General features: G+C 47.5%; 1 protein-coding gene across 3 annotated transcripts in view; it reads right to left on the reverse strand.

Annotated features, from left to right (window-relative positions):
- Positions 1 to 15,365, reverse strand: part of LOC111852403 (latent-transforming growth factor beta-binding protein 2) — a 93,520-nt gene that overhangs the window by 51,195 nt on the left and 26,960 nt on the right. For 2 of the 3 annotated variants that reach the window (XM_072699248.1, XM_072699247.1), the window contains exons 4-5: positions 1,421 to 1,626; positions 109 to 282 (exon numbers count right to left, since the gene is read on the reverse strand). In XM_072699248.1, the coding sequence (XP_072555349.1) occupies positions 109 to 282; positions 1,421 to 1,626 (380 nt within the window). Of the gene's footprint in view, positions 1 to 108; positions 508 to 1,420; positions 1,627 to 15,365 lie in introns of those variants that run through there. The other variant, XM_072699249.1, reaches the window with a different exon arrangement.

Genomic DNA, 15,365 nt, shown 5'->3' on the forward strand with positions numbered 1-15,365 from the left:
ACTAAAGCGTCAGCTTTCACAGGCAGCACAGCGTGTTTGCGAGAAGGAGAAAGAGTGTGAGACAGCGATGGGAGGAGGAGGAGCAGTGCGAGGAAGGGCAGCACTCACAGAGGCGGAAGCCCTGGTTTTTCGGAGGCTGGCTCTGGTTCTCGCTGTAGACGGTGGTGGTGTCCCCTTTCTCACAGCTGTTGTGGCAGCGTCCGTTAGCACTGCAGATCCGCCGGCACACCATCGGGGTGAAGACGATCTTGATACGGTCCAGGCTGGAGGTGAGGTTGGCTCCTGGCAGGGAGGACAGAGGTTGGGTGAGGAGGTGCAGGAGGAGGAAGACCGAGAGGCCAGCGAGGAGACACATCGTCCAAGGCAGCGAGATTGCTTTCTGGGAGCCGGAGGAGGAGAGGGAGAGGCTTCAGTGTGAGAGTATGTGTGTGCGTCTATGTCAGCGCACTAGTGCGTGTGTGTGTGTGTGTGTGTGTGCTCTCGCGTGCAGGAGCAGCATCTGGGCAGGGGCACACTATGCTTATGAGGGAAGGATGTGTCACAGGGCCATGAGGCGGGAGCGGAGACGATCCAGTCGACAGTCGGGCGCGCCGCCAAGGTCGTTATCGTTAGGAAGAGGTGCACGACAGTGGGAAAGTTGTGTAATGCTGGGAACCTATTCAACTTCTGTTATACTAGGGATAGGGGGGGCGGAGAAAAAAAAACGAACAGATTGTGTTTATGGCTCTGAGGATTTGGGAGAGGAAACAGTTACGGAAGGCAGGACAGCAATGCCAGCGGAGTGGAGGCCCGACACCTTTGGCATGTCTGCAATTTGCCCCCCTATATTTGTACATGCAGGAACCCCCCACCAGAGGGAGTTAAGGGGAGGCTTAGATGTGTTTGGGGAGGTTGGGGGCTGGGAGGGGTATTAGCTAAAACTACCCTCGCAACGGGGATGAAAGCCCTTGCAGGCGGACTTGGGATCCGGAGCTAAGCTTGTACGTCTGTATCCTGTGTTCAGGAGTGGCTCCCAGGCAGAGTGCCTGACTCCGGCCCCCAGAGAAGGGGACTGAGGCAGCAGTAAGAGTCAGATCAATAGGATGGGGGAAAGGCTAGGAGTCATGTTATCTATTTCCATCCAGGAACAAGACTGCAGCCCTGCTCCTGGAGGTCTACCGCCCTGCAGAGCTTAGGTTCAGCTCTAAGTTAACACACCTGATACAAATAATCACACCTTTCAGTAGCATCTCAGTATTACAGCCAGCCATATGGAAGCTAAGCTGGCTCTGATACTGAGATGCAACTGAAGGGCCTGATTATCTGTATCAGGTGTGTTAAATTATGGCTGCACCTAAGCTCTGCAGAGTGGTAGACCTCCAGGAGCAGGGCTGCAGTCTTCGATAAAGGAAGCACGCATGGCCAAGTGCAGGGTCACTACCTGCTGGGACGACGGCATTGTTTAGAGTTTCGGTGGCCCGGTCTGCAGTGGGGGCCCTGTGGCGGCCCGGGGGCTGCCCATTGCCGTTAGTGCTGGGGAGTGCGTTGGAGGTGATGGGCCCAGTGGATGATGGGTAGCGCTTCACGGTCCGAGACGTCCCGGTCTGCTGAGAGGAGGTGTCAGCCGGGCCACGTCTCGCCAGCGTCCTGCCAATCAGAGAAGATAGAGCTCTGACTCCCTTCTGCACACACGTGCCCATACTGCTGAGCAGCCCAGTCCAAAACAACCCCAAATGACTCCGCCTGTCGTTGTGAATGAGCATGAACAAAAACCATTTTACATGAGGTCATAGCATTTGCTAACACACTTTAATAGATAAAACTGGATTTTTATGATAGTTTTTTTTTAAGCACGTTTTGCTATAATTGGATCAAGAATACTAAATTCCGGTCGGATCTGCTGTGATTCATTTACATCTGTTAGAGCTCAGAAAGCCATGTGCCTTGTTAATTAACTGAAAACATGAAAGGCATGCTAACGTAATACCAGTCATCGCTAATCAGCATTAAACAAGGAACTTGATGGCTTCACTGTTTGGCACCTGCTGCTCTAACATAGTCTCCCGCAAGTTTGTAACAGAAAGAATGCAGAGGTGGAAAGTTCATGTGCAGAAAGTACAAATCCAAACCAAGATTTTATTTCAACCTATCAGCTGTATAAAAGAGTATAAAAGTCACATTCACAGGGTACTCAACTGGTTTGTTGAAACAAAATCTTGTTTTGAATTTGTACTTTCTGCACCTGAACTTCCTACCTCTGAACTATGGTGAGCAAGTGACTGCAAACTCATCTCCAGCCTAGTGCAACCCTTTCTCTCGCACATCTTGGACACTTGCAATGAGTTCTTAAAGCAAACTTCTCTTTGAAGATGCCCCCAGGGACAGTGGTCTGTGCAGAAGATATGGCTCCTGGAAGAATTTACAAACATGCCCAGAACACAGAGCAGAACGTCAGGATCTTGGTCAGACGATAATTAAGGAATGGTCACATGAGGCCATTAATTACAGGCACCACTGGGACATGGTGATACCCACCCGACCATGTGCCCGGACCGTGGTATGAAAACAAGGAGAAATTTTCAACAACGAGCCCAACATGCAGGTGCAAGATGTGAATCGCTGAGCAGCTGTGTCTCATTGTCTCCCGATGTCCCTGATCCAAGCGTGGCACCTGTCCACAAGTCAGGGCTGAAGAGAGAAAGATCCAGAGAGGGCAAGAAACCATCTCCTTAATGAAGGCCATATGGTAGCCCCATACCATATAAGTGTAAAGTGAACAGGCATGGTCAACAAAAATGACCTTCCTCACACAAGACATGGAAGTCGTCGGTTCTATACTGATTGAGTTTCTTGGTACGCTATCCGACCCTTGAGCTGTCTGACGTTTTAGGAGTTGTAACTATGATTTTGAAAACAACAATCAAGTGAAATGAAGAATGGAAACAAACGGAAGATGGCCTGATACCTAATGACACCAGCATTCCTCTGCTAACATCTCCTGTCAAAGAGCTCCAGCTCTGGATGACAGCTGTTCACATCAGAACTGGCTGCACCTACTCCTGCTCTGTCATCAATGACAGTGAAAAACAAGCCCAGACATCGTTTATCTGCGCTACACGCAAATTGCCAGAGCCTGCCCTGTCATGACGGCCTTTTTCCATTCCTGTCTCCATGACACCTAGTGTTCATAAGTTTCTCGTCTTCCTGGGCTGAGCCAGATGGTATATTTACTATCAAAATATCCCTGTATCATGAGTTAACCTGTGTCATCTCTATATTTGGAAAGGGGAGTAATATTCTAGTGGCTTGATGTCATTGGTGCTTCAAGGCTAGAGGAATTATTAGTAGGAATCCTCAGCTGTCACAATGTAGCCGAGTGAAAAATACAATCCGAACATCTGCTTTTTTATTTTTTTAGCTGAGCTTTTTCTTAGTACGCTTAAGACATCAGAAAGTATGTTTTCCGAATCAAAACTGCAACATATTATTCTAATTAAAGTCAATTTATGATTACAGCAGTGAGACACATTAAGACCAAACAGAAAACATAAAGCAATGTGAAATTACTGAATTAGCAGAAACACATTCAGCCATTCCTGAACTGCTCCCTCTCTCTCTCTCTCTCTCTCTCTCTCTCTCTCGGGGCTAGTCTGTTAGTCTTTGCCTTTTTCTTTAAAGTGAAATCTTGTGATATGGGATTCTCTCGCTCCTTAATACCCACCCACCCCCCGCCCCCCCCCCCCCAGCAATGTATTCCTAAGGTGTCCAACTCACCCACAGGGTGGGCTGTGTTTGTTGAATGCTGCATACGATTGCCTTTAAAGACCATTGAGGCAGCCTACACTAGCCACATTAACGAATTCTCCAGCACTCGAGGACAATATGAGAGCCACATGAGACCCTGTAAAATGCAAGGGCGACGAGTCTCTCTCTCAGGTAGAGTGCAGTGTTCCACCGTTCAGGCATAGGTGCATGATGTTTGCACTATGCCCGAGGGGGTGTGCAAAAAAATACACTTTGTTTTCCTTTCCCTGTATCAGGGACACTGTGGCATTATGATGATCATACCTATGACTGAGGTGTGTGCATGACAGCTAATCTGTGTGACAGCTGTACTCAGCTACTGACTGGGTACTGTAACGAGACTGATGGGTGATTGGTGGAAGGTGTGCCTGTTGGGGGGGGGGGGGGGGGCAGGGGTGGTTCCACATTGCAGCTGTTCGGCCGAATGGCTTTTACAAGCCGGCCCCTTCGGTTCTTCTCTACAAGCCAGACACCGGCTGTCAAGAGGCCTGTAATAGAGATCTAACGTTTCTCCTAATGACAAGGCCAGAAAAAGCCTCACAGGGAGATATTATAGCACAGTGGGCACCTATGTGCCAAATTTCTTCTATGTAATGCTGGAAATATAAGATTATGAATATACCAGCAGAATCAGTCAGTATGGAAACATAAGTGGCAGTTCCTAAACTTAAACCCAGGATAAGAGAACATGTCCCAGGTTCACATACTATGTTTACTCTACACTGTGCGTCTTATCTAGAAGAATTTTATTGAAAAGTATATTAAAAAAAAAAAAAAAAAACCACGGAACCACAGCCTCAGAAGCCACGGGTAAGAAAAATATATCTTGCACTGGCTTATTTCACTGGATGAAATTCCACTTCTGCTGCTGGTAGTTTATAGAGTGTTTTTGAACCACTGCTTATATAAGCCTACTTGCATTGCAGGAACTGAGACGGGAAATCCAACAAAAGCTCACAAGTTAGGCTCCAGTTCTTGTCCAGACTGGAGAAAGGTGTGTGAGACTCGGACAGAGGGTAGTCAAGAAGCCAGAAGCGTTCCTCACATACCCTCCACCAGTCTCCCTCGTTCACACACGAGCCCACTGCAGCAGGACCTACACGCCGACCACTCCCCAGTCTGGGTGCAGAACATACAGATGCCTCGCTGAAGAGGTGAACTCGCAAGGTTCTACTCCTACCCTGATATCTGGCAAATACTAAAATATCTTTTTTTTAATACCATGTTAGGAAAAACGAGTTACTAGCAAACAAAACGAAAAGCCAGGGTTGAAGAATATGAAAAGCTTGCCTTGTACCCAATCCAATCATTACGCAGTGCAGTTATTTTGGAAATGTGTCATGATACTTCCTCCAAACAAGGTACATCTCACCATTACATCATACTTGTAGCCCAGCTTGTAAAACAGGACTGGCCCGCCTCAATCCCAGAGCTTCTTGTGCCTGCTGACCCAGGTTAACACAGTGATGGGTGAGTGTGTCTTCATCGTGGCCTGTTGAATTTTTTGCATGGGATTGACCATTATCTGCCATAAAACATATAAATATATACAATCCACATCCACAGTGTGATACTCAGGGGGTGATTCTAAGGAAAATGATCGCTAAGTGGTGAAACTAGGGGTTAACATGGACAGTGTGGCCAGGCCCACGGCTTGAAGGAATAATATTTATCCTTAACAGTTATTTATAAGTGATTAAAAGTAGAGTCAGCTATAAACTGTTTTTGTGTGTTGCTGAAAAATGAGGCTGCTGTTTGCCAGAGAACATAACTTCTGGCTCATGGAACCACTGGAATTGATGTCCACCAATGATGCCATTAGCATCCCAAGAGAAAGAGGCACTGCAAGCGAATTCAAAGAGAACAACACGGGTGGAAAGAGTGATCACATGGCCGTGAGAAAACACTGAATCTTGGAAATTGTATAGATGGCACCTGGTTACATAATCTAGCTGAATGACACAGTAAGTATTGCTTTTCTGTGTAACGACGGGAGGCTAAAGATTCATTCACGATATTCCGGCTCACTGGGCTGCAAGGAGCTGCCAGATAGCTGGTGGGGGGGGCAACACTCAGAACAGATCATTTCCTATCAGTACATTTTTTTAGATTGCTATTGTTTTTTTGGCTGGTGCTAGTCGGCCACACTGCCGAAATTAATTTGATGGCTGTAGGGAATTAATCTGTCTCCAGTCCTTCTTTTGAGATGGCTCCGCTTTGGGGAGAAGAGCCAGGGTGTTTTTAGGTGCCAAAGGATTCACAACTGCTTCACATTTATTACAGGCCAGCATAAGCTGGGAATGAAAGTTTTTCTTCTTTTCAACCAATAGCAACCCCTGGAGAGCATTAACCAATAGGAGCCCCTCAAGACGTTTTCAACGAATAGGAGCCTCTGAGGAGAATTTAGACCAGGCCCAACGCAGTGCCTGGTGGTGCAAAGGGACTGTGGTCTTTTAAACGATATGGACAAACCATGCTTTTCTGCAAACCGCTGCATTCTGGCAAGTGCTCCAGTAATTCAAGAATATCTGGGTTCCCCCCCCCCCGCTTTTTTTAAGCAAAAGAACCGCACTTGATGTCTTGTTGAAGAAACAAACACACGGTTACACAAACACACTCCAAACACGATCCACATGAAAAGTGCAAACAAGGAATGTTATACATTTCGGCGCGGCTACGTAACACATGCCAGGCCTTCAGGGGGACGTGTTACAAATGGACAAACAAACAAGTCCACTTTCTAAACACATTCAGCATTTCGAGTGTCAGACAAGTATGCCCTGAAATCATCACGCATGCCAAGAGGCACGGGAGGTCTCCCAGCGGCGGGCAAACGGCTCTGGCTCCACGGAAAGAGTCAGTCTTCCATCTAACGTTTCCTCCATGCATCCTCGTAACAGCTTGGACGAGCCTCCCAATGCTCAACCGCACGTTCCGCACGCGCTCCCTGTAACTCTGGAATCCTGAGACCGATACATTGCACTCAGTACCCCGTGGTTGGCGCCACTTACAGCTATGGTCCAGGCCCCCGTACACAGAGAATCAGTGAATCACAGTAGGCCACGCGAGGCCATTTGTACCACAGATTGGATTGTTTTAATTTAATTTTTTCATTATGCCGCTTTTTTGGAAGCTCCCTGATAGTTGCTGGGACAGCTGAGGATCTGAGGAGGATGGCAGGGGCCCTGCATGCTGAACCCGAAGCCGGCGTCTGGATGGGCAGGAGCAGAGACTTGGCTCTGCATCGTCTGTCTAAACAATCGAGCCTGACAGCAGGCAGCAGCCCCACGGTGGTTCCAGAGGCACAGACACTTTGAGTCTGGGCTCCTCCACTCTGTGCCTGGAGGTCTGGAAGGACAGACGTGTAGTAAACCAGCTCTTTGCTGCCTGCCTTATATTTAGAAAATTTCGTGGCATGACCCTGAAAAAAGCTGAGGGGATTGGTGGGGGGGGGGGGGGGGGTGGCGGGGGACCTGAGGGAACCATAAAGGTGTTATAACAAATCACACCTGACTGGGAGATGCATTTTGGTCCGGACACAAAAAGCACAAAAATGAGCATGGAAACCTCATTGCTCACTGGGACTATTGTGGCCCACTCTGTACACCCCATTAAGGGAGTGCAGAAGGGGAACAGCGGCATGTTAGTCTGCTGGAGCGAACAGCGGCCTCGAAAAAAAGCAGCCCTGGATCAGCCAAGGTGCTGGCCGAATACAGATCATAAGATTGATTTGGAACAAGAGCAAGGGTTCTGCCAGAACTCAATCGTAATTATTCGGTTCCACATGTTCAGGCTTGAGCAGAATCTTTATTGTAATGTCTCAAAAATTCCCGGGGGGACTTGAAAAGTATCCCTGATTGTTGAAACGGGCAAACATAGCGTTCCCTCACTGATCCAAATACTAAACTGAATTAGAGCTGCATTAAGGAATGTCTTAGAGTCAACTAGAATATTCTTTTTTTTTAAAAACAGACCATATTGCTCGGCAAACAGACCTACACAGTTAATCCGAGGTCAAACTGAAAGAATGAAAACAAAAGTAAACAGGAACAAGAAGTGCTGCCATTGATGTGGCGTTTAGTTGGGTACCCAAACCCCAAAAAGTGCTGCCATTGATGTGGCGTTTAGTTGGGTACCCAAACCCCAAAAAGTGCTGCCATTGATGTGGCGTTTAGTTGGGTACCCAAACCCCAAAAAGTGCTGCCATTGATGTGGCGTTTAGTTGGGTACCCAAACCCCAAAAAGTGCTGCCATTGATGTGGCGTTTAGTTGGGTACCCAAACCCCAAAAAGTGCTGCCATTGATGTGGCGTTTAGTTGGGTACCCAAACCCCAAGAAGTGATGGCATTGATGTGGCGTTTAGTTGGGTACCCAAACCCCAAGAAGTGATGCCATTGATGTGGCGTTTAGTTGGGTACCCAAACCCCAAGAAGTGCTGCCATTGATGTGGCGTTTAGTTGGGTACCCAAACCCCAAGAAGTGATGCCATTGATGTGGCGTTTAGTTGGGTACCCAAACCCCAAGAAGTGATGCCATTGATGTGGCGTTTAGTTGGGTACCCAGACCCCAAAAAGTGCTGCCATTGATGTGCCGTTTAGTTGGGTACCCAGACCCCAAGAAGTGCTGCCATTGATGTGGCGTTTAGTTGGGTACCCAAACCCCAAGAAGTGATGCCATTGATGTGGCGTTTAGTTGGGTACCCAAACCCCAAGAAGTGATGCCATTGATGTGGCGTTTAGTTGGGTACCCAGACCCCAAGAAGTGATGCCATTGATGTGGCGTTTAGTTGGGTACCCAGACCCCAAGAAGTGATGCCATTGATGTGGCGTTTAGTTGGGTACCCAAACCCCAAGAAGTGATGGCATTGATGTGGCGTTTAGTTGGGTACCCAAACCCCAAGAAGTGATGCCATTGATGTGGCGTTTAGTTGGGTACCCAAACCCCAAGAAGTGATGCCATTGATGTGGCGTTTAGTTGGGTACCCAAACCCCAAGAAATGCTGCCATTGATGTGGCGTTTAGTTGGGTACCCAGACCCCAAAAAGTGCTGCCATTGATGTGGCGTTTAGTTGGGTACCCAGACCCCAAAAAGTGCTGCCATTGATGTGGCGTTTAGTTGGGTACCCAGACCCCAAAAAGTGCTGCCATTGATGTGGCGTTTAGTTGGGTACCCAAACCCCAAGAAGTGATGGCATTGATGTGGCGTTTAGTTGGGTACCCAGACCCCAAAAAGTGCTGCCATTGATGTGGCGTTTAGTTGGGTACCCAGACCCCAAGAAGTGATGCCATTGATGTGGCGTTTAGTTGGGTACCCAAACCCCAAGAAGTGATGGCATTGATGTGGCGTTTAGTTGGGTACCCAAACCCCAAGAAGTGATGGCATTGATGTGGCGTTTAGTTGGGTACCCAGACCCCAAAAAGTGCTGCCATTGATGTGGCGTTTAGTTGGGTACCCAGACCCCAAAAAGTGCTGCCATTGATGTGGCGTTTAGTTGGGTACCCAAACCCCAAGAAGTGATGGCATTGATGTGGCGTTTAGTTGGGTACCCAGACCCCAAAAAGTGCTGCCATTGATGTGGCGTTTAGTTGGGTACCCAGACCCCAAAAAGTGCTGCCATTGATGTGGCGTTTAGTTGGGTACCCAAACCCCAAAAAGTGCTGCCATTGATGTGGCGTTTAGTTGGGTACCCAAACCCCAAGAAGTGATGGCATTGATGTGGCGTTTAGTTGGGTACCCAGACCCCAAAAAGTGCTGCCATTGATGTGGCGTTTAGTTGGGTACCCAGACCCCAAAAAGTGCTGCCATTGATGTGGCGTTTAGTTGGGTACCCAGACCCCAAGAAGTGCTGCCATTGATGTGGCATTTAGTTGGGTACCCAAAACCCAGGAAGTGCTGCCAGTCTCTGAGACAAAAGTGCTCCAATGTTTTGGATACAACCACATCATGTTATGCTTATTTAATTCCTCTTACAAGTATCTGCATGAATTCCAAGTTGGCAGGGATCGGGGAGGAATTTTGTTCAGGGGGAGGCCCTGGATGTTATTTTAAAGTGTCTGGCCAAAGATGCTAGTGATCACGGCAAGCTGCGAAGAGGAAGAGGCACTTTGGTTTGTCACAGGAGAGGCGCTAAGGGCCCAGCTTAGAGGACTCCATCCATAAATCAATCGCCCAGTTCTCAGAGGATATATCCAGCCCAAGACTCAATGTAAGATTTGAAATTTGATTAATTTAGGCAGTGCCATCATGGCCATCATGGTCGAGGAAAACGCTGAGAACATGCAAGCAAAGTTGAAGGCAACTATGGATCAGATGAGGTCAGCACAGCAGGAAGTACCACGATGGTTTACAGAGCCACCCATTGTAAGAACAGTGCCTTGAGAATACTCCTCTTCTGGTTAGGAGTCCAAAATCACGCTCGGACTGTCACAGTCACGCGTATTAGCAGATGGACAAAAGCCTTCCTGTGTGAACGTGTCTCTCAATTTAGGCCCCAGCTGTGCATGAATCAGAACCATGCTCTAAAGTCCGGTGTGGAATCCCTTCCCAAAACCGGTTCCGATACGTGGCGGGAAGCTGGCATGGATGCTTAGAACAAATGCTCCTATTTGTCTGACTTGCTCCCCAGCTCGAAATTGGCATTCCCATGCCGTAGACACGACGTAGTTGTGAAAACTGCCTTTCCGTCAAAGAAGTATTGAAATCAACTTTACTACCCAGGGGGCTCGATGCCAGACGGTTTAGCGAACCGCCCGTTGATTTGGCAGACGTAACGTTCTGCTCACTTTCAAACGGTCTAGCTGTATATTATGAGAAAAAGGCCTGGAGTATATTTTGGACACCCCATCAGCCTCCGCAGGACCAGAAAAAGCAATGTGGAAGCATACTTATGACTATATCTGGTCCAGCGGAGATGACCATCGTGACAGGGGAGGGGGTGGAAGCTCGGAATGTGGATAGGGTGGGAGCGGAGCTAGGGGACAGAATGAAGGAAACAAAGCTTGAGTCCACATCCAAAGTGTTACATGACCTGCAGCTTTTCACCTGAGATGCCCTGCAGGACAGTGACAAACTGCATGGAGGCCTCACTTTAGAATAATGAGGGAATCAGTTTCTTGGCTTCAGCTGCCTCCATGTAAGCTTTCTTGGTTGATTATATAATCAGCTGTCCCTCGCTGAAAAAACACTACGCACCAGTTCACTCATGACAGAATCTGAAAGCTTTACCTTTGGACTTAGCATTTATTATTCAAACCTAGTTACTGAAGGAGTGCAAAACTCCAGAATATCCCCAGTCTGGTTAGGCCTTGATACAAAGTCAACAAATGCGGGGGCAGGCCTCTATGACAAACAACTTATTTTCATGAATATAAACCACGAGACACGGTTATTTCTGGGCGTGAGGGAACCCAGTGTTGTTGCCTGTAGCACGTGGCAACAAGAGCAACGTACAGCCCCGGGGCGTTATATGCTCATCTAGCAACCGAAAATAACCCAGAAGTCTCAGTGACATCAAAGCAATGGTCGCAAAATTACAGGCCATGAGGTCGTTCGATCTCTGGCGGCAGGACTAATGGCCACGGCTTTTCTGGAGCCGACGTTTTGCGGCATGAGGACATACCAAAAATAAATAAATAGGAAAACCACCCGGGCTGACAATTACTAAGCTGTGGCTTCCTCCACACCAGCTTGGCGAAAATGAAACTGAAAAAGAATTTTAAAACCCTATGTGAAAAAAAAACAACGTCAGGGATCTTGTCCCATCTTTCCAACGGTTATCAAGCATGACGAGATCCTCCCTCCATATCACTGTGCTAAATGGCAACATTTTACTAGACACACATGAATTAAATGGAGCATCTTGATCCTGACGACATCGACCAATCCTCCTAACATTCCCAGGAATTAGGGGAAGCTGGGGAAAAATAGCCAGGAAGAATGAGTGACGGTTTCATTCACCTTTTAAACTCATGGCTGACTATGTTACAAATCATTGATATATGGTTTACACTTTATTCTGCACATAGTTGTAATACTGACCCCTTGTTTGAAAGCCATTATCGCCTCTGAAAAATGAAGTAAAAATAACCAGCTCCCAGTACTACATGTCCATCCTGTCAGATACTCCATAAGCAAACCGTTTGGCCAAGATTATAAAAATATATGAGACACCTGTGGGTATGAAACGCAGAGGACGCTGTGCTCTGGGGTTAAATCACTGCTAGGTGATAACCTTGATGATAACTGTGTTTGTATAAGATGAGCTCTTGGGGAGGGACTGCGGCCCATCGAGCTTTTGGGGGTGTGATCACCATCTGGGGGCTGTGCCTGCAGTATGGTCAGTGAGTGGCCCCTACACCACTGGAGGGATTCGTGGAAGGAGAGCATCTGGTTTATGTGAAGCATGAGGTCCTGCCCATAAACCTTGGGGAAGGGGGTTAGGAGACAGTCTGACAAGGTACCTTTGTGCAGGACTAAACAGCAGAGAGCGATTAGACTTGCCATTATGCTATTGTGCTAAGATACTATCCCTCGCCATTATGGGTAAATGTGGCTTCTGGCATGCCCCCCCCCCACCAGAGATTCCATGGTACGTCTAAATAACACCCCCTCCGAACGCATCTCAGCCTGGGCACTGGAAATTAGACCGATAACTCTGTTTATTTAGACTAGGCAGAATCCCTGCCAACTTCTGTGTTAGGTTTGTGGGAGGGGGGTAAATAGCCATAGCATCCTGGGGGAGCAGCCCCTTCCCCTCCACTCGCCTCGGTCCGAGCGCTAACTACCATCATGAACCCAGCGAGACAACAATCTACCATCACGTACAGAACAACTTTAATTTCTACAATTCTGCCATTATGCAAACGAGGTGCAAATGAATCCCCCTTTGCTCTACGCCCGGTAAGTAAAACAAAAGCAGACAAACTTCAGTTTGAACTTAATGACCATTGGACTGGGATTTTTACAGATGCATTGTGCTAGACGACGTGGAGAGAAATTTGTTGCAGCAGAGCAGTTCACCGAGGTAATCACACTCCGCTGGGCTCGCAGCAGAGCTCTGTTTTGGCTGGGGAGAGTGATAATTAACCATCCCACGGCGGATCTTAAATGCAAGAAAAATGGCTGGAGCCACAAGAGCTAAAATGGGCTAGTTTATGTGTGTAGGTATAGGAATGTTTATAGCTGCTGTGCTTGTGGTTACATACAAAAAAAAAGGTGATAGTGGGCAATTTCCCAGCATTCCTTGCATCCGTTTAGCATGTTTTAAATAAGATCTTTATGTCAGGCACATAGCAATATCAAGACATTTTTGGACAATTCTATGCTCCCAGCTTTGTGGGAAAAGTTTGAGGAAGACCCTTTTTCTGTTCTAGCATGACTGTGCCCCAGTGTACAAAGCAAGTAGAGGTGCAACGATTAATCGACTTAGTCGACTAAAATCGACGACCAAATTGGTTGCCAACTAATTTAATAGTCGATCATTTGGTGATATCATCACGCGTGTTATAATGTTTTGATATTACTGCTCACTTGAGAGAAATTATCCAAAGCGCTAGGCCAGCTTCAAAAACAAAAACACAGAAAAATTTCCATTCTTGGACTAAAATCATGAGAGTTTCGCTGGAGTTGTAGTGCGTGAGTAACAAACATAGCAACAGAGTGAGAGAGATTTGCTTTGTATTAGACTGATGTCATGTATACAGTATAGACTAATACAAAGTGCAAGTTGTGATTTAGGGAATGATTTAGGGAAAACTGATGTAAATTGATGTTTTGGTAAATTTAATTGCTGCTACATTGATTATCCTTGGTTTAAAATTTTAACACGACCAATGGATATTGGATATTTTATTTATCTTTTGTATTAACAGGAACACTCATTAAGAGAGTGCATTTTTGAATAAAGTATTCAGCTTTACTGTCTTGATTGTTGGCAAACGCATGAAACAACCTCAAGCTAAATTTATTTGGTAATTGGACGATTCATCTAACTACTCGATTATTTGTTTCAATAATCAATATATTATTTGACTATCAAAAGAGATGTCTGTTGCAGCCCTAAAAGCAAAGTCAATAAAGACATGGTTGGGTGAGTTTAGTGTGGAAGAACTTGACTGGCCCGCACAGAGCCCTGACCTCAACCCCTTTAAACACCTCTGGAATGAAGAGTGGCAGCTGTTATAGGTGCAAAGGGGGGACCAACTCCATATTAATGGCTATGGATTTAGAATGGGATGTCATAAAAGTTCCTGTGGGTGTAATGGCCAGGTGTCCCAATATTTTTATCCATATAGTTGCCCATTCCAGAGCTTCCTGTCCAACTGGAGGAGTTTTGCCCTTTTGTCAGAGACTAAAGTATGAGGCTCATATTATTTTGGTAAATAGACAGACCTTACAGCCCCCCTAGGTAGGCTGTATTCCCTTGGATTAATTACATAGGAAATATGGGGGGGTTAGGATATGTGTAGGTTAGGAGAACACTGTGCAGAAGGCAGAAGGTCCCCTACTCAAATTCCAGTGTTGGCAGAGCAAAGGCAGCACTGGGTCTATCACCCCCCCCCCCCCCTGACAGGTGTAAAAATGATGGTCTATGCTGGGGAGGGTGAGAATGGTGAGAAAGCCATTCTGAAGGGAAAACAAATATTCATACGGTCCGGCCTGCACTTCCAGGGCTGTACGGGGGCCATGTTTCCCCTGCCACACAAACACAGCAGTGACTGACACTGCTCTTGGGCTCCATAGGGCAGAAAGGCAGCCTATGCTTCTCCTAGACCCAGTGCTGCTGATACAGACAGCTGCATCCACAGGGGACCCCACCCGGCCCTCAGCTGGTCCTCATTGCCATGGTAACAAAGGCCAGCAAGTGATTGGCTATACTGAGGTCAAACCTCAGCCCGGCTTCTCAGCCAAGCCTTAAAGGAGCCTGTTGACCACGGATCTCCCGAATGTGTGACATTCGGACACAGTCACAGAAGGTGAAGGACTTGTGCTGTGAAATGACAGGAGATTGTGATGCACACTGAAGAGGTCGGGCCTTGTCAAAGCTGAACCTGCAGCTTTTTCTGTGACTCCATTATATAACTGTGTCGGGGCTAACAAGGTGCTGGGCAGGCAGGACAGATGAATGTTCCCTCACACCCAGCCGTGGGCTTTATTCACTTTGCCCAGAGTACGGAAACAGGCCTCTACGGCCTGCAGTGCGTATACAGTAACTTTCACAGGTTACCTTTATGAGGTGAGGTGGTGGTGGGGGGGGGGGCTCACTCAACTAAAGAGACCGCAACATGTAAACCATCTGGAGGGGCAGCTATATATCACAGCTACGGGTTTATCTCCTTGATGACATCCCCCCACGCCCCCCCCCCCGGCATGCCACGCCCGTCATGTGGCTGCAAGTCGCTGTGACCGCCTCCACTGGCACTTCCTGTCTGATGAGGATAGCAGAGCCATGGCTTTCCCAGGCTGCTGCCCACTGCAGCTGCTTCCCAGGATGCATTGCAGGTCCCTGAGGGACCCTCCCCCCTTGGGAGAGGTGACAGTGTGCAAAAAAGAATGGAACACCTTGAAATCCACAGCCAACCTCT

Source organism: Paramormyrops kingsleyae, chromosome 14 (genome assembly GCF_048594095.1).
Source record: "Paramormyrops kingsleyae isolate MSU_618 chromosome 14, PKINGS_0.4, whole genome shotgun sequence".
NCBI lineage: Eukaryota > Metazoa > Chordata > Actinopteri > Osteoglossiformes > Mormyridae > Paramormyrops > Paramormyrops kingsleyae.